The 25,186-nt window shown below is 40.6% G+C and overlaps 3 protein-coding genes across 6 annotated transcripts; all 3 read right to left on the reverse strand.

Moving 5' to 3' along the window:
* Positions 1 to 622: 622 nt before the first annotated feature.
* LOC117959494 (phosphatidylinositol 4,5-bisphosphate 5-phosphatase A) lies at positions 623 to 11,313 on the reverse strand. 3 transcript variants are annotated; one of them, XM_034896666.1, is made up of 13 exons: positions 10,567 to 11,136; positions 8,678 to 9,276; positions 6,947 to 7,054; positions 6,658 to 6,766; positions 6,407 to 6,523; positions 5,835 to 6,010; positions 5,341 to 5,452; positions 3,661 to 3,770; positions 3,330 to 3,540; positions 3,084 to 3,221; positions 2,916 to 2,981; positions 2,740 to 2,844; positions 623 to 1,962 (listed from the first exon to the last, which is right to left on the reverse strand). In XM_034896666.1, exons 2-13 carry the CDS (start codon positions 9,226 to 9,228, stop codon positions 1,492 to 1,494), a joined length of 2,274 nt encoding a protein of 757 aa, XP_034752557.1. In that variant the 5' UTR covers positions 9,229 to 9,276; positions 10,567 to 11,136; the 3' UTR covers positions 623 to 1,491. The 3 variants fall into 3 exon arrangements, with proteins under 3 accessions (XP_034752557.1, XP_034752558.1, XP_034752559.1); XM_034896667.1 differs by lacking the exon at positions 10,567 to 11,136 and adding an exon at positions 10,315 to 10,384; XM_034896668.1 differs by lacking the exon at positions 623 to 1,962 and having other exon boundaries at positions 2,615 to 2,844; positions 10,567 to 11,313.
* Positions 11,314 to 12,520: 1,207 nt separating this feature from the next.
* Positions 12,521 to 15,390, reverse strand: smtna (smoothelin a). The gene is made up of 8 exons (XM_034896679.1): positions 15,077 to 15,390; positions 14,425 to 14,513; positions 14,042 to 14,117; positions 13,798 to 13,926; positions 13,662 to 13,695; positions 13,120 to 13,237; positions 12,849 to 13,000; positions 12,521 to 12,720 (listed from the first exon to the last, which is right to left on the reverse strand). The coding sequence occupies exons 2-8, from the start codon at positions 14,509 to 14,511 to the stop codon at positions 12,573 to 12,575; spliced, it is 744 nt and encodes a 247-aa protein (XP_034752570.1). The 5' UTR covers positions 14,512 to 14,513; positions 15,077 to 15,390; the 3' UTR covers positions 12,521 to 12,572.
* A 3,144-nt stretch (positions 15,391 to 18,534) lies between these two features.
* slc35e4 (solute carrier family 35 member E4) lies at positions 18,535 to 24,344 on the reverse strand. Of its 2 annotated transcripts, XM_034896672.1 has the most exons (3): positions 24,165 to 24,344; positions 22,558 to 23,168; positions 18,535 to 20,088 (listed from the first exon to the last, which is right to left on the reverse strand). In XM_034896672.1, the coding sequence occupies exons 2-3, from the start codon at positions 23,147 to 23,149 to the stop codon at positions 19,523 to 19,525; spliced, it is 1,158 nt and encodes a 385-aa protein (XP_034752563.1). In that variant the 5' UTR covers positions 23,150 to 23,168; positions 24,165 to 24,344; the 3' UTR covers positions 18,535 to 19,522. The 2 variants fall into 2 exon arrangements, with proteins under 2 accessions (XP_034752563.1, XP_034752562.1); XM_034896671.1 differs by lacking the exon at positions 24,165 to 24,344 and having other exon boundaries at positions 22,558 to 23,257.
* Between the last annotated feature and the right edge of the window lie 842 nt (positions 24,345 to 25,186).

Genomic DNA, 25,186 nt, shown 5'->3' on the forward strand with positions numbered 1-25,186 from the left:
TTGGCTCGTGGCTCCTAAAATTAATCCAGATCTACGTGTACAGCAACCAGTAGGAACGTAATATTTTATGTTTAGGCTACCTTGTTCAGGTTTATTGTCCTTGTTTTAGCTGAATGTCTGTTTCCGTGTACATTGAAAGCAGCATAAAACCAGAGTTAAATTCATTTTATACTTGGTCAAAAAAGCTGATTCTGAGTATGAAGTTTAGTTTGTTTAAGGAAAGGGGCCTAAAGGCAAGGCAAGGCAGCTTTATTTAAGCTATAGCCTAAAGCACATTTAAAACATGGAACATTGCAATATTGTATGGTTGAGGTGCAACCACTCTCTGATCCAGAGCCACAAGAACATTTTTGTCTTAACTAAGCAGGACATTCCAAGATTTCAAACTTTTGTTTTTGTCGCTTCTATTCAAAAATTGCTGAATTCTTTTATGCCATTTGCACCACCATCAGCATCTCAATGATTTATTGATTGACAAGCTGTTTGACATCTGGTGCTGTCTTGTATTTACCTTCTATGTGTGCATTGTGTGACTTGAGTCCACATGTAGCCTACACACACATAAATACTTATTCTTAACAGTTTTAAGTAGTGTTTGCCAAAAAAAAAGTATTTTGTCAGTTTGCTTTTTGTTCATGTTTTATTTGCTCACTCACATAAATACATGACAGTTTGTTCCTTGAAGCAAAATAAAGACATTAGCTTGAACACCCGCTCACTAACCTCTATAGAACAGGGGCTGTATTCACAAAGCTGCTAAGAAAAAGAGCACTGATCTAAGATTACTGTTCAAGTCACACGGCCATCGGCCACATGTTACATTTCAGATTGACTGAGGTGGTGAAATGCTGTATCTCTGCACTCGGAAACGTTAGCCTAATTTTTATGAATACAGACCAAGAACTATAGCGTTTAAAATTTACATCATCGTCTGTTTCAAAATGCATGTTTCACAAATTTATGTTTTTACCTATAACCCCAGCCCACGCACAGACACACATACACAGACACACAAACATACACACACACACACACACACACACACACACACACACACACACACACACACACACAATACCATTAATACTTCGGTCTGTGGTCCTTATTTTGATACAAGATTTTTTACATGGATCCATATTGCTGTCAGTAAAACTGGCCACATCCATCACAGGTTCACCCTGACTTTGGTTTCACATTCAATATGTTAGTTTACATACGATATAGCTCATGAGTCTATAAAAGCACTTGTCGTTGGGAGTCTGGACACATCTTTGAGTCCAAGATACACATAGTGTATGAGATGATGGTCAATTCAGAGACAGAGAACTGCAGGGCCACAATGTGGAATGTTTGCAAACTACATTAGGAGCCACTAAATGTGCTGATTCAACGAGCACAGTGACTTTGTGGGATCCAATCAGACTCTGATCGCATGGATATTGCATCATTCTCCTTGTCCAGCACCTCCTTTAAACTATTGGGGTTTGTGTTCTATGCATTGTCTGTGTTGCCCGTCTTTCCTATCGTTTTGACTCCTGTGGGGCTAACCTGAGCTGGTCTGTGTTCACCTAAGATGGCAGCGATCAGGGCCTCTGGTGCAGTCACCCCACCACCTGGAGACACAGGACTTCGTGGACTGAGTGGACTGATGACGGGGGACACCACAGTTTCGGGAGAGACCAGTCGCTCCTTCTTAGCAGCAGAGCAGGGTGAACGGCTGTGAGTCTGGCCTTCTTTGGGCCGAGGACAGAGACTGAGGTTCTGCAGGGAGGGGAGGGGGTTGGAGGACAGAGCAGGAACAGCGGGGCTGCAACTACGACGATGGCGATGGTGGTGTTTGCCGGGTTTGGGGCTTGGGCTGCGAGAGTTTGGAGCCAGCAAAACCAGAGTGCTGTCGTCTTCTGAGCTCATGTCTAAGCTGTCTGAGCGAAGAGTGGTGGGGCTGTGGGCTGGAATCTTGATCTGTTTAGGATGGAGAATTCAAGAGAAGATAAAAGCATGAGAAAGTTCGCTAAAAAGAAAACTATATTACCAAAGGTATATGGTTACACCTCTCCATATTCTTTGCTTAAGTAAAAGAAACAACTCAACAACATAGATAGCTTGACTACAATTTACACATATATATATATATGTATATATAAAGTATATATATATATATATATATATATATATATATATATATATATATATATATATATATATATATATATATATATATATATATATATATATATGTATATAGTGACTGTAGTTCTTACATACATGTAGTATATCAAAAGTTCCCTCTGAAATGTATTGGAATAAAAGTATAAAGTAGCAAAATAATATGTGTATATATGTGTAACTAATGATCATTTTCATTATCAAATAGATTAGCCATTAGCTTCTCAATTAACCTTGTAATCATGTTCTGTAGTCCATAAAGTGTCTGAGCAATAAAAAATTGCAAGCCCAATTGACCCCAAATTGACTTATTGACATCTTGTTTGTCCGACCAACAGTCCAAAACCCCAAAATTAGGTTATGATTCATTCAGATATCAGTTTACTAACATACTTAAAGAATATTATTGTTTCACCTCAACAAGTTTCTTGAAATTGACAAAATAGACAGTCACATATGGCCATAATGCTTGGGTGTCCAAATACTCATGTCCATATATATACCATAATATCCATTCATGAATTTATCATGAGTAGTGAGATGGCTACCTTTTGTCCTCTGACTTTTAGTTACCTTGATTGGCGTTGACAGTCCAACAATGCTGTTCATATTATTACTGTAGTAACCCAGGATGTATTCACAATCATCTCTTGGCAAATCCTCCTCTGTAAATGTCACCTGGTGAAGAAAAGAACAGTTAGAAATAAACCCTGAATTTAGCTGTGGCACAAAAGGAATGTGTGACATACCTGTGTTGCATGCTCTCCCTTAGCCCAAATGTATGCCTGGTAATCTTTGTAATGTCTGAATCCAACCTGTGCAGAAGCAACAAATAGACACAATTTCAAAAACTGATAATGGGCATCAAATCTAAGCATTTCTTCTGAGCTTTTGAGCAATACCTATCTGAGAATTACCTTGTATATTGCTACCCAGTCCCATGAGCTTCGCTGATAAGTCGATGCAACAGTGAATCTAACTGTAGCATCTGAGACTTTACACCACTCCTTGTTTACCTGCAGCTCCGCGAGGGGCATATCAACCTTAAATGGAAACTAGAAAAACAGAGCAAAGGCCATTAAATCAAACTTAAGTAAACAACTCAAAGAGAGATGTCAATTAATACATTTGGCTACAATGTGTCTGGTGAAATATTGTCTCACATGTAGTGAAAACATGGCAGAAACAGGCTTGTGATCACTGATGGTGTAGCCCATGTGACTTCGGTACACATGCTGTGTCACTTTAGTTGCCCCACCCAACCAGGAGGTCAGACCCCGCTGCAGTGCTGCATTGTGGGTGGGAACTGGGGAGCCGGTACGACGAGGGCGCCAGAGGATGCGATCTGTCCAGGCAGGTTTCCTTTTCTTTGCACTGACACAAAAGAATTAACAGACTGTCACAGTTGGCAGCGACCGTTTAACAGGCCTCAGCTTCTGGAAAAATAAAAATATGATGAAGAAAGTTTGTGACGGAGGTGACTGACGGACGAACCTGGTGTCATACGTATGAGTGCCCACATCAAATTTATACGTGGGTGGGAAATTGAGTGGTCCCTCAATGAAGCCTTCAAGAATGGACTCTGTGTTTTTAGCGATGTTGAGCTGTAGATTAGACAAATGATGGGAGAAGCACAGCAGGTCACACATGCCTGGATTAATCAACGAGCATGACGTAAGAAAACAGTAGAAAGGAAGCAGGCCCTGATCTTTGCTAACCTGAAAAGTTGTATGTATGAACTTGGCCCTATTTTAGCTGAGATTTTAACAGATCCCTTTCACATCAGAGGGGCCCAGCATGTTTTAAGTCAGCTTTAACAGAGTCTGATAAACCAAACCCAAACTGTCTGAATTATTGCAGACATTTTGCTTTAACATTTTTTATCATGAACATCTGTAAATGCCTGGTATGTAACCATTCTCTCCAGTGTTGTACTAGAGCAATATTAGTTTAGAGCAAATATGTTTATGATTGGTGATGTTCGGCACCCAGAGGCCTCTAACAACTAGGCAAGGGTTCTGTCAGCTTTTACTACTATTCATCCAACCAGTCTGTTTGACAAACACTCATATGGGAGTCAAACAGTCCCTGTGTCAATGGGCCCATGGCATTTTGTTTGAAAGGATGCCTCCGGTCAAACCTAACAAGAAATTTCTCCAAATTCTTAACCATCAGCACTGAGACTCAACAGGGGTGTATAGTAACCCTGGAATTGGAAGTGGGCTTTCCCAGGAGCCGTGGGGATTGCCTACCCTTGGTCATCAACAACAGCGAAGTCTAACAAGTGCCATAGACTTTTTTTTTTTTTCAGACAATTGAAAAATGTGGCATATCCAGGGATTGGTTGGTACAGTTTTATAGAGCAGCAGTAAAGAGCATTCTTACCAAGACCAACACAATAACTGTTTGGTTTGGCAACCTGTGAGCTAAAGACAGGAGACAGCTGGACAAAATAGGGGGTGCACTGCATCCAGAAAGATTAGATGTTATCTCCCACACCAGGCAGAAATTTATAAGGCTGGACTACAAAAGAAGGGCCTTGAAGTTTTAAACGACTCCTCTTACCCAGCTAACAACTTTTTTAATTATTTCCTTCCCACAAAAAACTAAGAAGCATTAAGACCAGAACCTCCAGGTTCCAGAACAGCACATATCCTGAAGCTGTCCGCCTCCTTAACACTACACACATAGCACTGCAGGCCACTCGGCAGGTTACGTAATTGTGCAATAGAGCTGATGCTTTTAATGCACTTAAAGCACTTTATATTGGGTTGTTTGAGGTTCCCTCCAATTTCACCAGGTGCTTGTGCTTTATCTATGGCGTTCTTATGTGATTGATTTTATTTTACCAATTTGCTTTATGCAATTGTGTGTTTTATTTTATGGGAATGGATATTACCTGAACCTGAATCTGTTTGATGCTGTTTAATGTATTATATCCTCTATGACTGAATGGCTTTACTATTTTTTGTCTTTTTCTTTCTTTGAGTCAAGTTACAAAGACAAATTCAATTTAATCATGTTGATATGACAATAAAGGTGATGTTTGTTCACTGTGTGCTTTGGCGCCCTCTGCTAGTTGTAGTTGGTGATCAATAGACAAACAGGTGGTGTAAAGCCTTCCAGAAAAATCCATCTGTCTGTGAAGGGGCAAATGTTTTTAAATTGCCTCACCTGATCTCGCTCCCACAGAAGAGGCAGCTTATTGCTGTCGATGGCACATTTCACCACATGGATGTCATAGTCTTCAATGCGGAAATTTAAATCCCCAAACCAAAATACGACACTGTGGACACAAAAATACATTTTAATTTTTAAAAAAATTATGTTTTTTTGTTTACTTCAAGAGGAGATTGTAAAGGCTCAATTAAATATCCTAATCCTAATATTAATGTGTACTGCTGTCCCACGAAAGCTGTAACATTGTTGGTCAAATAAAATGTTGTACTTGAAACTAAAGACACATAAAAGATCAAACAGTGTGACCTTTAAGCCGCTGTTGATATGTATAGCTCAGGCCAAGTCTAAAACAGTCTGGTCAAAATAAAGAAAAAAACAGAATATTTAATGTACGAAAATGAGCATTTTGTTTCATGGGTGCTCAATCTTTGGCGATAATAATTCAACTCATATGTAAAAAAATGATGTCAAAAAATGATGTCACCCACTCGTGGTCCAGTACACCAGTTGCAGTGCCTCCTTCAAACTGCTGCTGCTGCAGGATGCTTTCAAAGTCCTCCATCCGCTGCTCTAGGTTCCTCATGTGAGCTGGCAGGTGACAGTTGAGAAAGCACACCGGGTGGCCAAACACTGTCATCCTCGCGCTCACACCCCCTTTATTCCCCTAGGAGTGAGAAAAAAGGGCAAAGAGAGGACGTAGTGAGAAATGGATCCCTTATCCATTCAGGCATCTATCAACTGTATTGTATCTGTGTTCAGGAAAAAAAAGGCAGGATGTTCTTCTACCCCTGAGTCACAGAACCAGAAAGCCAGACAGCTTTCTGCTACACTGACCTCAAAGAGAAGGAGACTGCACCAGCAGCAGCCAGGGGTGATGCTGACATCAACACGCACAGGAAGGTCACACACTGACATATGCACCCACGCATGCACGTGCCGGCTGGCAGGAGGGAGCAACCCCCAACCCTCCCTAAACCCCACTGACAGAAACCCACCAAAAATGTTGCAACGCAATAAATCTCAGAATTCAGAGCAGTGCTCTTCAATGCATGGCACGTACCCAATATCCTCCAAGTCCTGTGCGTGTACTCTCTGTCTGCACACCTCTGAGGAATGGAAGATGGCAGAATTTAGAGAAAACCAGCAGCAGCACTCCTTGCATACGCTGGGACGCCACCTAGGTGGAAGGGACAGATGGAAAATAATATATCAATACGGTGAACTAGATTTTATGATGGCAAATAAAGAATAAGAGTAAAACAAAAACTACAGTATGACGTAGTATATGAGCAGATTTTACTCCTTACTGACCAAAACATATCCAAAAGGACAGAGTGTGTCCATGCAAAGCTCACTCCACTGGTCAGAAAAAAGAACATCCTTCAGCCGCTTGTTTATCATGGAGTTGACTTCCTGCAGTCTACGTTGTGCCGGAAAGGGGAGAAAGGTTATTATCAAGTGAAAATGAAAAATGAACTTAAAAAAAAGGGACAGTGATGAGTAACAGGAGCGGGACACATCAAAATGAACACAGATGACTGAGTGGGCACTCACGGCTGTCTCTCTGGCGCTGCTGAGCGTGGTGGAAATACTTGCTTACCCGATGATAAACATGTCAACGCTCCCATCTGAAACATTTGGTCCGAACAGAGAAATGATGTCATCTGGCGGGACAGCTGATCCCACGTTCCATGTGACGATGTACACCCTTTCATAGGATAGAAACAATGGGAATGCTGCATTAGATCTACTGTAACTACTTTACCCTGTATTGTGTTGGGTAAAAATATGGCATTTCTTATTTTCTGCAATCCTCAGATAAAACAACAACAACATCGTTGCTTTGGAAAAAAAGATATGCACAATTAATCACCCCTTTGTACCTCGGTGATGACTAAGGCGTACGTGTGAGTGTGTGATAGAAAAGAGAGCAAAGAGAAAGAACTGGAGCTAACTGTCCTACCAGCAACAATGTTTCAAGACAGACACAACAGAAGCAACTCAAGGCTGCAAAAAACATTTATATAACCGATGAATTATTTTCTCTCTAGAATGTCAAAAAATACATTTTATAGAGAAAATACAGATATGTTTTCCCAAAATCAAAGGCGATGCCTTCTAATGTCTTTTTTTTTGCCTTACCAAGGGTTCAAAACCTAAAGATATTCAACACAAAGAAAAGTAACAAATCCTTGCATTTGGGAAGCTGGAACCGGCAGTTAGTTTGCTTAAAGTATGACTCCAAATGATTAATAAGCTATCAAAATAGTTGCCATTTAAGTTTTTTTCTTCTTCCCGGTTTGCTATTCACCATCTATTTGGATTCATGATTTTCTGCCATCACATGACAACTTTCATCATTTAGCAACAGATTTGTTTACAATATAAATGAACTTAAAAAATCAAGTTGGTGTACTTGCATGTTTAAGCAAAACAACTACAAATCATTTATTTATTTCAAAAGCAAACCATAAGATTTAAGATTGTTTCCATTTGTTCCATTAGCCTATAACATGAAAATCAATGTACAGTAAGAGGAAATTAGCCTGAGACAGAAACTATCAGGCAAAAGTCTCCTTTATTTGTTTGGGTCATCGTTATCTCTGTGCTGCTTTAAAAACTCTCGCTGTTGATGCAATCAAAAACATTTAGATATTTCAGATGTGAGAGTTGGCTGTTGAACAACAGCCAACAATTGTATCTCAGAAATTACCTAATTAACATTTTTCTTTTTAAAATGGTCTTGTTTTTTTACTGTTTTAACACAACATCATTGGGATGCTTTCAGGTGCAAACTTTAAAATGCTGAAAGTTGGTTATCCATGTAAACACCACCCAGTACGATCCTTATAACGGTATTACTGTACCTGCTGGCATGTAATTGAATGTAAATTATATGCAATTGTGTATTATATTAGAATATGATCTGCGTGATGAGAAATGTGTTTTTGAGTTTGAGTTGAGGTTGCTGCCATCTGAAGACCTTAGGACATTATTTTGTCCTTCTTATAAAGATTTAGGCTGAGCTTTTACAGGCAGCTGTTGTTTGAGAAAGAAGATACACAACAAAACTATGCCTCTGGGAAGTCTGCCAATATAATATGGCAGTGTCACTCTGTCAGGTTCCCAAAGAGCTTTGTGAAAGTTGCAGCTTTGATTTATGTGACATGGTCTGGCACATCAACTTTCTTACAGCCGCTGACTGCAGAACAGCTCCTGCAGCTGTATTTAGAAATTGCAGGGAACAACATCCACAGTACAGAATCATTTTAAGACCTTGTGGAAATCATCAATCAGTAGCCTAATATAAAAATGACATAATCTTTCTCACCTGAAGTCATTGTTCTCTTCTGCTGGCTTCTCGGACTGCATTTGGCTCTGTGTGGAGGTCCCAGGTGAGGGCGTCCTCTGTGGCTGAGGACTGAGGCTGGGTTTGGGGCTGAGGCCAGAGGACAGGCTGGGATTGGGGCTCAGGTGAGATTGGCTGGTGTATGACTGAAGACTGCAAGGACTCTGAGGACTGTGATGGCAGAAAGAAGACTCTGTCGGGGAATGCGACAGGACGTTGGCACTCTGAGGTCCCGGGATACAAATTGGGATCAAATGTATTTCCTTGGAGGGGTCTTCTGAGATTTTGGTCGACTTTGAAGCAGGTTTAGTTCCAAGAGCAGTCGGTCTTGGCCGGCATATGCTCACCGGTGTTGCTAAGGTGGACCCAGACTCTGCCTGTCCTGACTGCATTTGTTCTGCTGCCTGCTTGGGGCTCAATCCAGACTGTTTCATGAGCACCTCTGATGGACTAACGAGAGGTGGTTCCTTGATTGCGAGCTGTGGAGGTAAAGCCGGATCGACTCTGATCAAAGCACAGTGTCCAGGTTGCATTTTGGGCCACCAAGGGTCGGTTGTTTCTGCTGCATGCGATCTATTGACCTGCAACAGGCAGTATATGGATAATTAAAACACATTTCTCTTAAAAGTATTTGAAAGAAAAGACAATTTGACATAAAAAAAAAAGACAGTGTGGCATGCAGAGAGTATAAAAATTGAGCATCAGAGGGCGATTTCTTGGTATAGGGGCAACAGCAAATTGAGTGGAAGCTGAGAGAATGAATGCTGTTAAATTGAGCACCTGTCCACATCATGCTCCCCAGTCATCTCTGATTACGTTATCACGAGTAGGCAACTGGCTGAGGCAGTGACGGAAGAAATACTTAGACACCACTCATTTACAAGAAAAAGTCATGCATTCAAATTTTTAAGTAAAAGTAGCCTACATCTACAAGTATTAGCATCAAAATGACTTAAATTACCAAAAGTGAAAGTAGCCTTCACATCATGCAGAATGGGCCATCTCAGAATCATATTACATAATTGGATGGTGTGTGAGCATTACTTTTGCAGTTGGTAGAGGTGGGGGCTAATTGTAACTATTTTATATAGGCCTACTGCTGAGTAGCTTTATCATGTTACATCATCATTGATTAGATTGTGCTTAGTAATTTGAATCTACAAATTATTTAACAGGCCTAGATAAAGCTGTCACATTAATGTAGTGGCGTTATTTTCCCCCAGTGGGCTGAGGAACTAGTAACTCCGACCTATATCATTGTTGCCTAGCAACATTAATTAGCCTCCCGACCCTTTTCCAAAGTAGAAGACAGAATTGTTGGTGATCATTATGGGATGGTTTCGCAGTGTAACGCGCTATACTGCTCCCGGTTCATTTGATCTCTGTCTCAGGACGCGGCTGACCCACTGCTGCAGATAACAGAGCACATCAGACAATGTCAACCAACACTGTAGGTCACAAGGAAGAGGATGCCTGGCAGGACAGGGGGACAAAAGCCTCCCACCATTTTGTTTATGTGATCTTCCACTGAACATACACACCTCTTTTAATCATTCACGACATGCAAATTAGAATCCCTTTGTACCAGACAATCTCATGTGTTGCAGTAGGCTAATAACCTGCAAAACAGAGCGATGACTGGTGGTGATAAGACGAGTTTGTAATGAATTCACTTTAAAAGTGAAAAAGCAACTTTCAGAGCTTAACGTTAAGTACCCAGCCTTCCTTTTTAATATTTCATATAGTTCATGAACCTACCATGGTGCAAGCTTGGACTCATGAAAAACACCTCCAGGCACAATTTTATATTAAAAAATCAACACAAACACGCAGCTGCAGTGAAAACATCCTCGTGGAAACATCTGTCTTACCTTTCAAGGATTTATTTTAATTTAAATTGTGTTTCCAAGGTGAACCGCAAAGGTGATCTCATAAATTCACAGAGGGGAACAGCATCAGTCTCCTTTTGTCTCACACGCCAATCCACGCGACAGGACTGTCACGTAGAGGCGAAGATCGATTTACGGTCCGGGGAATGAGACAGACCGACCCGGTCAGCCAGCCTGCAGGACGGATGCGACCCGTTGCACCGCGGACAGGGGACGTCTCTGTCGGGTGCAGACCGCGCCGCGGGGCGGTCAGGACAGGAGGAGGCGGTGGATGTGTCCGGACTCTTGCATGTTAATGTACAACAGCTGATTATACCTCATCCTTTTTATCACTGTCTATAACACAGTTAGCCGGAGCAGCTGTGTTCTTTTCGGTCAGCATCCCGCCTGCACACCGGCCGTACAGCGACCCATCTCTCTCTCTCTCTATCTCTCTCTCTCTCTCTCTTTCTCTCTCTCTCTCTGGGGGTGAAACACATGGGCACCTGAGGGGGCGGGCGGAGCAGGAAAGGCAAAATAAAAACCAGTTGCCAAAGTGCATCCGGCCAAAAATAGCCTAATTGAACACTGAACGCTGAACGCTGAGCAGTGACGCATTAATCTGGCATGAGTGCGTCACTGGTGGGGGTTTAATTGATTTGCATGCCAATATTTAACTTTCAGCCTGGCATAGCAACCTATCTGTGATATGCAATCAAGGAAGCAACCCTGCAATTAAAACTGATTGTGTACTTAAAGATAGGCTACACGTTAGTGGGCTAGAGGGACTATCAACAATGTGTTATTAAATTTAGAAATGTCATTATTAAGTTTAGATGTTCTTATGTCTTAAGTTTCGAAAAAAATAACCTGTAATTAATAATAGTAGGCTAGTAATAATAATAATAGTAGTAATTTGCTTTAGTTTTGGTTATGCACACATAAATTGTAAAGCACATGAACTGTGCAACATGTTAATGTTTATTAGAAAAGCTGGTGTAATTATGATTATCTAAGAATCCTCAGTATTAAGGGAGAACAACTGATTTTTAGTATAGCACTCCATAAAGTTGGGGACCTCACAAAAGGCAGATGATCAAAGCAGAGACGGTCTCTTGTTCATCCCCAACTCACAAACACTGGATCCTACAATTCATAATTTACCATTTCTGTCAGTAAATTCATTTAAATTAGATTTTATTTATAGTATCAAATCATAAGAGTTATCTCGCTTCACACAACGACCTCGACAGACCCAGGCTTGTAAAACAGGCTTTCTGTCATAAATTTAAAGTCTCAAGCCCAAACCAAACACAGTTTTTTTTATTTTTTTTTATCTTGTTTATACAAAAGTGTAATATAAGTGGTGTAGTAATATAGTAATGACCAAACCCCCCACCCACCTTACTTTCCACCCAAACCTCATCCACCCACTCGTCCCAACCTCAACCGCATCCAATCCAGACCCTCCAGTCTCCTGGTTGAATAATTCCAAATAAAACATGAAGAGTTGCTGAATATTGTGTCAGGCAAATAACACTTTGGCATCAACAGTACCATGTAGCTTAACCGTCATTGTTAGAAAACAACAGCATTTATAATGGTGGGATAATATTTATTAAATATATCTGTAATACTTACACCGTTAGGCCATCAACAGCCTCATGATAACATTTGTTCCCAGATTCTCTGTGGCCCTGACTGGGATTAATGCAGATGTGTAATCTCAGTGGAATGTACTGATCCGAAACGCCAGCTGTCCACTGAGAGCACAGACACCCATTAGTCTGTGCTAAAACAAACCAATACAAATACTGCATTAGGCACTGGGCATTTACATTCACATGATGCATTAGCCAAACACATTCAATACTTAATATCAACTCTAAGATCGCATTCAATTGTAAAAATTCAGTTAAAAATGTGCATAATAACATTCTTTTGATGCTTAAGTGTGTATTAAATTGATAACCACAGCCAATCAGGAAAGCTGTCTGACTTTGCAAAGTCTATGCCCGCTTTTTAGTTTTGACTAGGCCTTTCTCCACCAGGCAGCGGTAAAACTCCTGGATGTACGTGTATACACACTTCCAGTCGGGCTCATTCATCCGGACTAAGTCATCAGCGTCCAGCAGGGGGGGGCAGCCAGCCAGCCTCCTGCAGACAGAGAGAGGGTGTTACCGACTAGGGCGCTACACTTTGTGTTTTTTTTATCTGCAATGCACTGCTGGAGCTTGTTCCAGACAAGATGCTTTTGTTTATGCATATAAGGAATGACAGCTCACTCTGCAGTGTTGAAAGCCAGCTGGAAATTTTCCCTAGGCTTGTTGGGGTTGAGGATGGAGTACTCAAACGCATCGGGGAAGAAGCGGTGTACCAAGGCACAGAAGGCTATGCCGTCTTTCCAACTTGAGGAGAAGTTATGGATGTCCACCCCCTGTTTCAGACAAGAGGGGATTAAACAAAATAGTGTCAGAGAATGAAACATAGGGTGCATGGCTATGTATAGTTCCACGAGGCTGTAATTCACACACAGAAAAGTCAGGGCATGTTTACCTCATATGGCTCTGTTTTGGCCCTGCACCAGTCCAGAAGCATCTGTTTGACATTTTTAAGGTTGGGTGCTACAGCAGGAGGACATTTCTGGGCTGAGGCTACAGCAGGACTGGCCTTGCTGAAAAGAAGAAACAAAGACAAGGAGATACACACAGAATGTACAGAAAAGTGTAGTTTCTCTCATCTTTAACTTGGCAAATGCTTTACTAAACATACAAAAATAATTTGATTTGCAGCAGTCAAGCTCCCGTTAGATATAAAGCCAGTGATGCTGACAGGCTTCAATAATGGCAACACACTAAGTTAGGATTCATCTCACAGTTAACACCATGTTCAGTTTGTGGATGGGGCTACTTAAGTTTCAAAAAGAAGTTTTGCATACAAGGCCAATATTGTTTTAATAAAAGGTAATTATTTTGCAAAGTAACAAATGAGGCGAATAAGCAAAATATGTTGAATGGTTGGCATTAAGGGAACAACATGTTTTACTTTGTTCAGTTAATGAAACCAAACCTGCAAAACTGACCATACAACAGACTCACCTGCTTGCTGATGCAGAGGGCTGGCTTGGCGGCTCTAACAAGATGCAGAAAATCAAATCAACACCAAGAAGCTCGCATCATTGAAATAAAACATAAAAATATCACAAGGTGTCCGAGAGCGTCTTTATATGCGTACTGTTTGTGGGTGGCAGCTGGTTCATGGATGCTCTGCCTATGCTAACAGCTCCACCTGTTGTCAGTCCTTTGCTCAGTCCCTGCTGTCTCAAGTCCTGCTGCCTCGATCCTCGATCCTGCTCTCGTTTATCTAATGACACATGGTGGACAATTTAGAAAGCAAGCAAAGCAGTAGAAGGATAATGGATAAATTATTATGTTAACTAGCACGGGAGCAAGTTGGGGTTAGGGGTTAGAGATTTCACCTCTCTTTTTCTTAAGCAGGTCCCTCAATGCAGCACGTATCACTCGTCTCTCTTCAAAATCTGTTGCTTTATCCAGCTAAAAAGACAAACCGCTGGTTAAAGTAATTACTGGCTTAAAGGTCATCTAATTTAAAGAAAATAATATCAAAAGAAAGCCAGAAAAGGCTCACTGTCAGAGTGATGACATGAAATCTTCAGCAATAAAATATAACTCTAAAAAGGCTGATTTTGAATTAAACATTTAAGATTATCAGTAAAAATTAAAAATAATTCTCTTTGCACAATGGCCACTCCCTCCCTTACAACACTGTTCGCATGATATACATACTGTACATGATGGTAAGAGACACAAACTCTTTGAAAGTAACATATCATTGACTCACCATGTTGTTGAGAACCTCTTCGTCCTCAATAGAAGCCAGATCTTTGCTGGTCATCGATGCTGGTCCAGCATCAGTTTTTGACTCCATGTCTGTCCATTTTTAAGATAAACACATTTCTTGAAAATACTTCACAGGACAGGAACTGACAGACATCAAGTGAAAACGCAGGACCACACTTGGTCTTGTGAAAACAAAAAGAAGAAGAAGACCATTGCCTTTCTCACATGTCAATGCAACTCCATAGCTGAATAATCATATTTTATTTTTGACATAGAATTCAAATATTTGAATTATTTCCACAGACCAAACAGCATAAAAATCCCATTTGAATATAAACAGTCACAGAATATAAACTGAGCAGTCATGCTAAGAAAGTTTTGTCTTACTGAAGTACCCGTGAGTTTTTTTCAGCGACAGGCTGAGTGCAGCACAGAAGGGTCAAAAACACGTACAAATATAGTAATGTAGTGGAACGAGACCCTTTCTAAAAGAATCTGATAACAGCATAAAACTATGCGCTCAGACACAGTGAAAAAGGAGTTGCAGTGAAGTCTGATGGCACAAGATCGGAAGAATTAAGTCATAATAATGTGGAAAAAAATAGACACTGATGATACTGAAAGGAGGCTGTTTGAGGTGTAGTGTCACTCACCTGTTTTATGCAAACTTGTGCGTCTTGTGGAAAGTCTTTGGACTTGTTAGAAGTTTTCAGCCTCTCCTCGAGCCTCTCCTTTAGACTTGTCTGGAGAGCTGCAAGAGCTCAGTCTTGACATCACACCTCGCAGCGCAGTGCTACATAAGGATGGATGTTTGGAAAACGAGTGGAGGTTGCTTACATGATGAACCACCCAAGATGGGAAGGAGTCTCGATCCCCCTCAGCAGAATCTCTCCTCTTACCACTGGATCCTGGATGATGTCACATGAAACTTTACAGGCTTAAACTGGATTTTGTATTTTGTTTTTTATCACATTTTTTACTTGGCTACGCTTCATTTGCAAGCAAATCTTTAGGTTGGAAAACAAAGAGTTAACAAGGGAAAAAAGTGAGGAGCACTGCCTTATTCAGGCAAAAGGTTGACCAGTGACCCTGTTTACAGAAGTAGAGGAATCTGTACAAGAGAGGGGGAGAGCACAAACACACACACACACACACACACACACACACACACACACACACACACACACAGAAAGCACCATTAGCAAAATACACTACAACCAATTTAGTTTTATTAACATTCATATGCGTTCCCCCAGCCTGCCTATGGTCCCCCAGTGGCTAGAAATGGAGACAGGTGTAAACTGAGCCCTGGGTATCCTGCTCTGCCTTTGAGAAAATGAAAGCTCAGAAGGCCGATCTGGAATCTGCTCCTTATGAGGTCATGAGGGGCAAAGTTACCTCCCCTTTCTCTGCTTTGCCCACCCAGAGAATTTGGCCCACCCATGAGAGAGAGACATCATAGCCTGCAAACAAGCAAAGCATGGCAGTTGGTTTAGGCCACACCCCCAAGCGCCACCTTGCTCCTCCTCCTCAATAGCATTTAAAGCTACAGACACAGAAATGGCACGTCCTAAGTAAAGTTCATTGTGGGACTGGCTCTAGTTCCTGTAATTCTGCACCAAGGCTGAATTTGAGGAAAGAGACTTCAGATACAGTATCAGGGGACCACTAAGGTCTACATAAAAGCATCCAAAAAGCCCCATGTCATGGGACTGTTAAGGCAGATTTAGAGAAGAAGCTGACGAATCAGAAAGCACACAAATTGCACCACCAAGTGGTGAACACTCTCACAACTGCTTCAAAATAACCTCACAGTGTATGATAACAGACTGAGCTACAGTTTCACAGCTGACATTTTTGACTTGTTCTAATAGAAAAAGCACTGGTGTTAATAATATGATTAACAATGGCTGTGTTCTATTGCAGTGTCCCAGTAAGTCAAGAGAGTGTGAAGGAGGCACAGCATGCACTATACCAGAACCTTGAAGATGAATCAGCTAAATTGAATTCACACAAATTTTAAATGATCTGATAATACTGTGACATAAGATCTGTTTCTGGAAAGGCATGTACTGCCTACACAACTAGTGGATTAATCGATCAGTAGATTGACAGAAAATGTATCAGCAACAATTTAAATAAACAATTACTTGTCATTTTTATTAAAAACACAACATTCACTATAGTTCCAGCTTTTCAATATGAGGATTTGCTACATCAATTCATTATGGATATGTTGACTGTTGGTCAGATGGAACAGCAACCTTCAATGGGTGACTTAATAGACTAAAAGCTTTATCAAAATCAACAGATTAATTGATAATTAAGATACTCTTTCATTGCATCCCTAAAGGCAACTTCATCTGAAACCTTTTCACCATGTCAATGTCTTGTATATTCCTGAACGTTATATTTCTATTATATTTTAACATGTAAACTGACAATTACTTTTAATATTAAGTTAAAACTAAAATCAATTATGAACAATTGAGGGGTAAAAAAAGCCTTTCATAGCCTTTAAAATAACATAAACAAGTCACACGTTATATCAGAAGGTTGAAAAACTAAAAAGGGAAAGAACCTAAATTAAAACTTAAATTCATTAAAAAAATTGTAGGTCGTATGACAGTGAGACTAAGTAATATGGTGTTTGTTTTTTTTAATTGTACCAGTCCACTGTTTTTTTTAAGCAATGGCAGATCATGTGTATATGAATAACCCATATCGTTGCCCCTAAACAGGCATTTGAAGTATTAACCGAAAAATCTGAAAAAATGAATTCACTCCTTTATCTACAGTACGTCCAAATAAGGCATGAGGCAAATGTTTAATTCTTAATTCAGTACAGCTCAAACCAGCCATGTACAGTATGACTATAAAATACACTATTATCATAAAATAACTATTTACACCAAGCTAGCTTTGCAAACAATTAAAACTTGTGTATGTACACAAGAACCGAAGGCTTTGAAGGTATCATCTTCGTACCTCTGAAGTGCAAAAGTTTCTTTGCCCCACAATTATAACAAGCTACTCAACACAATATCCACAAGAACACGCAGCCAAACCTGCCAAATTTCCACAAGTATGTGATCGTTCAATGAGATTACAAAACCAAATGAAAAAAGTGGCCACTGAGTCTCTTCTGATCATAAAGCATGATTATGCTTTAAAAGATGTTATCTACTAAACACGGTACAATCCATCACATGCTGCAGTTTTCTTGTGGTTGTTGAAAAACTGCTTGATCTCAGTCCAATAGTTAATAATCAATAAAACACAAGGGCATGACAAGTCCAACAGCTGAGGTATCCGATCATGTAAAACCAGTGAAATGATCTGCTGTACATATTCTTTAAACATGTAACTGAGAATCGGTGACATCAAACTTTAAATGTGTCACATCTTTTGTTCCACTATTTCTAACTGGGATTTATGAAAAAAGCATATTGGGTTCATATATGCTGCTCTAGAGAACGTAATAAAATAAATGTCACCCTTGAAATATTAAATGTGTGTGTTATACATTAATTAAAATCTTAGCATACAATCCTGCCTGCAGTTCTTCTTATGGCAAAATATGCAGAAAATGGTGGCAGGCGTCATGAAAACAAATCTCTGATGGCTATGTTGTCGTCTTGTGAAAGCTCAAACTGTAAGTGAGAAATGATCATGTCTGGTCAATCACAGAACCAGTGTTTTGACAGTGTGACCAAAAGAACTTTCAAAGACATTTGGCATATCATACATGAAGAAGGGCGTGCACAGTAACTGGCATCCTGGGTCATTTAAGATACTTTCAGTAGCAGCGGCATGCAGTCTTCTGTTTAGTATATCTGACTTTTCTCTGAAGAGACAGGAGATGAGAGAACAGTGCTGTCTAATATTAAATGTATGCATGTGCGAGACTCTTGAGGACCGACATCGACAGCACTGTTAAACCAGTGACTGCTCTAACCATTTAAAAATAAATATTTTTTTCCAAATAAATAAAATGTGTTGTCACAAAATAAAATCCATGTCAATAAAAATGCTTTTCAAATACTGAGAGAAAACAAACATGGTCCAGCAGAGGTAAGTTTGTCAAGATGTGCTGGTAACCAACATTTTCTTTAAATACCCCCCACAGAAAAAAAATTCTAGATGACATTGGTTAGGATTTAGGAAGCAACCTTAAAGGACATCTCGGTCGTCTTTTTCCTCATCTCTTCCACAGGGAAAAGACATCTAAAGTTGAGTGACACTCCTTAGAGAACTTGTGAACCTAATTATCGAGGAAAGCTGCAGTGAGCGCACCGCTGATAGAATTAATTAGAGTAATTCTACAGAGACCGCCTGAGAACAAAATCTAGGCCTAAAGTGGGAAGCGGGAGTGGGAATAATGGAGGACTGAGCTCAGGCCTCTTATTTTAAAAAATGTGCTTCAGCAGAGGGGAAGAGGAGTGTCATTGCATAAAAATGTTGGCTTTGTCTATTATTGAAACTTCTGCCTCTAAATAAGAGCTGTAGCGTTCTTATTTAACAAGCTTCCTGCTTCACATACAAACAACAAAAGCTGCCAAAAAACAGCACCCTACCATGATAGGGCCAGGTGAGTGTCAGGTAACAGTACCAATAATATATATATTTTAATACAAATTGTGCCTGTACAGTATGAAGCACAGTGCTATCTGAGCCTTAACATCACACAAGACTATCTGCAGCCTGGATTATCCAACAGCCACCCAAAACATCGTTTAGAGCCCTCTGTCAATAAGAACATTTTCACAGTGGAGTAGAATGAGTGACAGTTTGAATACCTCATGAGGTCTCAAACCGTTTAGTGTGCTCATGCATGCATATGTCGCTATAGGCTGTGTCTGAGGGATTTACAGATGAAGGAGAGAATCTTTCCATTACTGTGACAAAAGAAAGGCAACCTTTTCCTTCCTGCAGACACTTCTGGGTTAACAACGAAAAAATAAACTGGCACAATGAGGAAGTAAAAATAAATTAAAAAAAAGATCATGTCAACAGTGATGATGGCCTTATAAGGTCACACACCCTCTGCTGCTCTTGACCAATTACAGGCACACAGGGTAGAAAACTACAGCCGGGGTTTAACATTTTATTCTCTCCTTCATCCCTTCAGGACAGTCGATCTTGTCTTCTTGCTTCCCGTCCGTTCTCCGCTGATGACATGTTGCTTCGGGTGCTCTAGCTTTGTCCAAGTCCTCTCCACTTGCAGTGTTAAAATCCTCCTGTCTGGAATTTTCAGCTTTGGCCCTGCGTGCGTCCAGGAAGCTGACGATAAACTCGGAGTTCTGATAGATGAGCATGCCAGACAAAGTCAGCACCGCGCCGGCACAGCTGAGGGCGGACAACTCGCTGCCGAAAAGCAGCTGAGACAGCAGCAGGTTTCCCACCACGCTCAGGTTGCCGAGGACATGCAGAGTGACGGCAGAGGTGAGTGTGATGACGCTGCAGCTGGCCAGGTTGTACATGACTGAACCCAGACAGCTGAGCAAAATAAAGACCCACAGGTGACGATCGTAGTGAAACGGTGACTCCAGCACAGCCCAATTTTCTAAGGCTAGAGCTGCCACGGTCAAGATGCAAAAGCTAGGAATGGACATCAGGTAGAGCAGGAACACAGAGCTGATTTTTTCCTCCTGAAGTAAGATGCCTGAGTACACAGAGAAATGTATACAGTGGTTATAAACATGGCATAGGGTTAAAAAGAAGCACCAACAGCAATGACCAGTGCTAGTTTGTGTCTTTTAGCTCATAGCTTTAGCGGCAGACTGTCATACATCCCGCTGTTGGAATCCTCTACAGTGAAATGCAGTCACATTACATCGTTCAAAACTGCGTTTATCGTATCTCTTCACGGCAAGTTTCCAAAGAGATTTATCAGCTAATTTTAGGTAGCAGAGACAGTAAAAATATATATTGTACCTTATTATTATGGTTAACCTTTGTAATTGATCTGCGATTCACATGCATTCCAAACCATGAGTGTTGATCTGTACAGACCACGGATTATCTACTGTATATCTAAAACCAGCTCTAGAGGCATAGTGGAAGAAACAAAGTGTCTCCCTTGTGCTTTCTGACCACTGGGGGAAATATGTTGAAGGAAAAGTTAACCCTCCCCTTGGTTTCATGTTTACGGAGAAGGAGAACCTGGAAAGGAGAAATGCAACGCTACCAAGCCCCAGCAGAGCAACGTGCATAGCCACGATGTGTACATATGTACGTCCGTACCTACGCCGTTGACTTAACTCAGCAGCATGAATCAGCATTTAGATTGGAAGCATAAAAAAAGGTAAGCTATGTGTAAGTGACACTAGCTAACATTATCAATCATTATCATTATCATACATATAGCTAGTTGTGTATACTGCACGTTTCAGGGATCTAGTTTCAGTTGTTTGGTCTGTTTTTGGTCTTGACTTAGATTAGATAGCGATAAGGTATCTTAAACAGCCTTCACTCACTGTAAACACTTCCAGAAACATGTGCACTAGTAATGTGTCGGAGAAATTTAACTGTTACAACAACAAGTGAGAGAGGACAAAAATAGTTTGTTGAAACTTGAGACATCGTCCAGCTAGTTTGGCACCTCAGGATGAACTCAAATGTCGCCATGATTAAAAATAAAAGTAATGAGCAGCAGCTTCAACCTCATCAACCTTGTTTACAAATGCTGGTCTTGAATGACAACGGATGACTCAACCTTTCCTTCCTGTATATGTATTTACCCCTATATAACAGAGCAACTCTCTAAACACGTCTTGAGTCTTGTACTGTTTGTCACTGAGCAGCTGTCCCAGAGTATTTGAACTGATGACCTGATAGTCACAAGCCTGCCCCTGGAACCGTGACGTGACCCTCTGTTCCTCCACTCACAAAGTATGTAGCATTACATCCTTCAGAGCAAAACTGAATATCTGCTTTAGTGTTATGTAAGTCAAGTCAAATCATTGTATTTGTATAGTACATTTAAACAAACAACAGATGACACAAAGTGCTTTACAGGTAGAACATGGAAGGCAGAATCAGTATGCCTTAAAGATACATAAATAAGTGTGCAGGCATTTCTTTCAAGTATGATTTAAACCAGCTTAAGACAGAGCCCTGTAGTCCCACTCCCTTTTTCAGGCGATCAATAAGAATGCCATGGTCATTTGTGTTGAAAGCAGCGCTGAGGTCTAGGAGGATGAGCAATGCACCTGATCCAGAGTCAATGGGGGATTCCGTGCTGTGAAGGGCTGTGACGCTAGATTGGAATTTTCCCAACATATTAACAAAGTATGTAAGCATTAAGTACAGGTCCTGCTTCCCAATTTGCTATATATATTTTTAGAAACTCATTACTTTTTTTTTTTTTCTTCTCTGACCACCATCCAAATGTTGTAGAGACTGACGTCAGAAACTAATCCTCTGCACACTAATACCAACTTTAAAGAAATTCCTTCCACAAATGCTTCTCTGAAAGCCCAGAACATTAGATAAATTAGTACATTGGATGAGTTAAGTGAAGACACTACTCAGCCTAGGACATCAATTTAAAAAAGGAATCTGTCTTTTCCCAGGACATTTTCACTTTTTTCACTACAGTCAATAGTTTACTTTGTTTCTCTATGATAATCCACTTAACACAAAGTAAAAAAAAAAAAATATATATATTAATTTACAAAAAACTGAGTCAAGATATTTTAAACTGTTAACATAACACTGTTTGTGAGCCACTGTTTCTTGAATGCACTATGCATGTATAAATAGTTTTTTTTTTCAGAAAACAGAAACATGGATCAGCATGTTCCCAGGTTGTGTAATAACCCCTCTCATTCTAATTCATAGACTATTGATGTTTGTATCATGTTACCTAAGAGACCAGTAAACATGCCACTGTGACTTTCCACCTCAATGTGTGGGTGTGTTCCTGGATGAGAAGTGAATCACTGAATCAGTAAAAAGTTCCAGGACCACAGAACCGAGGAAACACTAAAACAACCTCTGATGTTTGGGGCATGAGATTACATTTCAGGTAATAAACTTTTCTTTTTTTCTTTTTTTTACTTACAATGGCTTTTTTCCTCTAGCGACAACAAAAACACAACAAAATATAAAGTCACCAGTTAGTACTTACTCTGCTGAATGGACTTGACACCCCTCAACATGGTCGCTGCAAACACAAAGAAGCAGCCGGTCTGATCAAACTGGACCTCTCCCATGATGCCGAAGGAGGCTCCCAGACAGATTGGCATCATGGCTGTGTATTTGAGGATGTGATGTTGTTTACCCAGGATTAACGTGGAGATGGCCAAAGTAAAGAGCGGGGTGGTGGTATAGATCATTTGTGCAAACGACAGCTGGACATAGTTCAGACCCATGTTCCCAAAAGCGATACTAGCACAAAATGTCAGACTCAACAGGAACACCTTACATTTTGCACTGTGGGTCAGGTCCTGCTCCTCGGCCCCTCTGTGGCGGATCACCCGCAGTTTGATCAGCCCATAGTCCACCACTATGGCTGTCAGCATGTGCAGCGCTGACAGCAGAAGAGGGTACCTGAAGTTGTAAACGGCAAATATCCATTTGTTGAGGCTGGAGATGGTTGTTCCCGTCACCAGCCAAACAATAACAGCTGACAGCAGATGGAGCATCTCTGCGGGTGGCCTCCTTCTGCCTCTCTCTTGCAGAGTCGCCTCGCATTTTGAGAAGCCATCGGCGTTGATCATGTTCGTATCATTGTCCTCTCTGAAAGAAAAACACATGTTGAGTCCGTACCTCTCATCTCCAACTGAAATGTAGATCAAACCGGCAGGTTTACGCTTAAATAACCTAAAACACAGCACGCCTACAGACACGTGTTTCTATTTTGCATGGCTTGTTTAACTTACTCCGCGCAAGCAAAATGCCATATGCTGGACCATAAAGACAGAGGGGGAAGAATGGGAGAGCTGTTCAGGGCGGGCTGAAAAACAGCACGCGCCTTCACTGCAATTGAGGGGATTCTTCTCCTTACATGCAACAATGACGGCGACGACTTCAGTGATGCACCAAAAACCTAAGCACTGTAGTAAACAACATTGGGTGACTTAGAAAATAATACTGGATGTGCTTGTAACGTAATGTTATAAATATCACGAGTTATGATTTTTCCTAACGCTTTGAAAAGCAGCTTACTTCATTGCCTGATGAGATCTTGTTTCTGTCCCAGCACTGTAGCAGAGGGGAACCAGGACAACTCGCACTATGATCGCCTGTTTCACCCATTACACCACACAACCTGAACCGTTAACTAACGTTAGTTTGACAGTGGTTTCATGCTGGAAGTCTCGGTAACGTAAACACAACAAGAGAAAAACAGTTCCTTTGTCTGACAAAATAAAAGGGTAACGTTAACGTTAAGGTGGGTAGCTGACCTCTGCTACGGATTGTCACTTGACACCAGCGGATGCCTTTCTGCGCTCGTGCTGTCATGTTCTCATAATAGCTACATCCATAGTCACACTAAGGTAGCGCGCACTTGTTAGCTAGCTAACGTAAGGGTTGTTAGCTATAAAAACAGTTCTTATAACGTTAATACATGATAATGGTAGCGCGCACTTGTTAGCTAACGCAAGGTTTGTTAGCTACAAAACAACAACCGTCACTCTTACTCGACGCTGTGTTAGCCTACATTTGTTAAGTGGACGTTAGCTATTCTACGATTTTGACATTTCCTGAGAATTTGAGCTTCGTCGTTTTTACCTTGTTCTTCGACGAGCACTGGCAGCATCTCTAAAATATCCTTCCTTCGTTCAGCGTGCGGTCAGACCGGTGACAAGCCATGGAGGCGGACGCGCTTTGGTGTCATTGGATGTTATGTTTAAAGGGCCATGCAGCTTATTTATGGTGCCCGCATGCATTGGCATAAATACATGTTAATGGCATGGTGCAAGCTGAATGCAACCTTACCTCTGTGCAGATTTTAAAGTGTTGTGAATCCAATGAAAATGATGAATTGCCTTTCTGTTGTGTCCTTTTTGTTGTCATGTGTGTGTTCAGGGTGATGTAGGAAGCATACAGTTGCTAGCAACAGCAGAGTTTAATTTGCAAAATGCAAATAATGATCATATAAAAGATGCATGTGTTCTTTGTTTGACTTAAAGTAACAAATTGGAGACATCACTGCAATACCACCATCCCATTCAACTCAGTGTTCCTTCCATGCACAGACTTTACACATACTATAACTACAGTTCGGTTCAGATAAAGTATAAATCGTCACATATACCGCAAGGAAATGCAGATGGTTTGCTTTTTATTTAAATAAAAACACAATGGAGGAAAATCAATCGAACTACTAATACAAAAGTTCAGACCAACCAAATCAGTCTTCTCTTTTGTACCATCTCTTAAAACTTGTTTGAAATTCTGTTTGTTATTGTTATGATTTTGTGGAGTTTTAAAAGGTACCACAAATATAAAAATATCACGTTATATAGTTCTGGGAAAGAAACATTCATGCAAATTCTAGATATCCACATTTCCTTTAGCATATCTTAAAACTTAGCTAGCACACCTTTTATTTATCATCAGATGAGACATCTTTGTTGTCTGGTTTGTTGTTTTGCACTTATGACAGCAGCTGGCATGTAATGTATTGATGGCCTCAAAGCATCATGACAGACACCGTTTCTCTGGATATCTTCTGTATCGTCTGTCCCTTGTGAGTTAAAAGACATACAGCGCTGTGGAAAAGACATGAACAGTGGTTTGACAGAAAATAA

This window comes from Etheostoma cragini, chromosome 16 (genome assembly GCF_013103735.1).
Source record: "Etheostoma cragini isolate CJK2018 chromosome 16, CSU_Ecrag_1.0, whole genome shotgun sequence".
NCBI lineage: Eukaryota > Metazoa > Chordata > Actinopteri > Perciformes > Percidae > Etheostoma > Etheostoma cragini.

Coding starts and splice junctions, on each gene's coding strand:
- smtna (XM_034896679.1), bottom strand. CDS start 14,511: ATGGAGTCAAAAACTGATGCTGGACCAGCATCGATGACCAGCAAAGAT. Junction 13,001..13,119: donor CCAAAACAGAGCCATATGAG/GTAAACATGCCC, acceptor TGTCTGAAACAG/GGGGTGGACATCCATAACTT. Junction 12,721..12,848: donor CTGGCTTTCAACACTGCAGA/GTGAGCTGTCAT, acceptor CTCTGTCTGCAG/GAGGCTGGCTGGCTGCCCCC.
- slc35e4 (XM_034896671.1), bottom strand. CDS start 23,185: ATGTGTTTTTCTTTCAGAGAGGACAATGATACGAACATGATCAACGCC. Junction 20,089..22,557: donor TGTCAAGTCCATTCAGCAGA/GTAAGTACTAAC, acceptor CTGTGTACTCAG/GCATCTTACTTCAGGAGGAA.
- LOC117959494 (XM_034896666.1), bottom strand. CDS start 9,228: ATGCAACCTGGACACTGTGCTTTGATCAGAGTCGATCCGGCTTTACCT. Junction 6,524..6,657: donor GTCCTTTTGGATATGTTTTG/GTCAGTAAGGAG, acceptor CCTTCCACCTAG/GTGGCGTCCCAGCGTATGCA. Junction 3,541..3,660: donor ACTCATACGTATGACACCAG/GTTCGTCCGTCA, acceptor CTTTTGTGTCAG/TGCAAAGAAAAGGAAACCTG.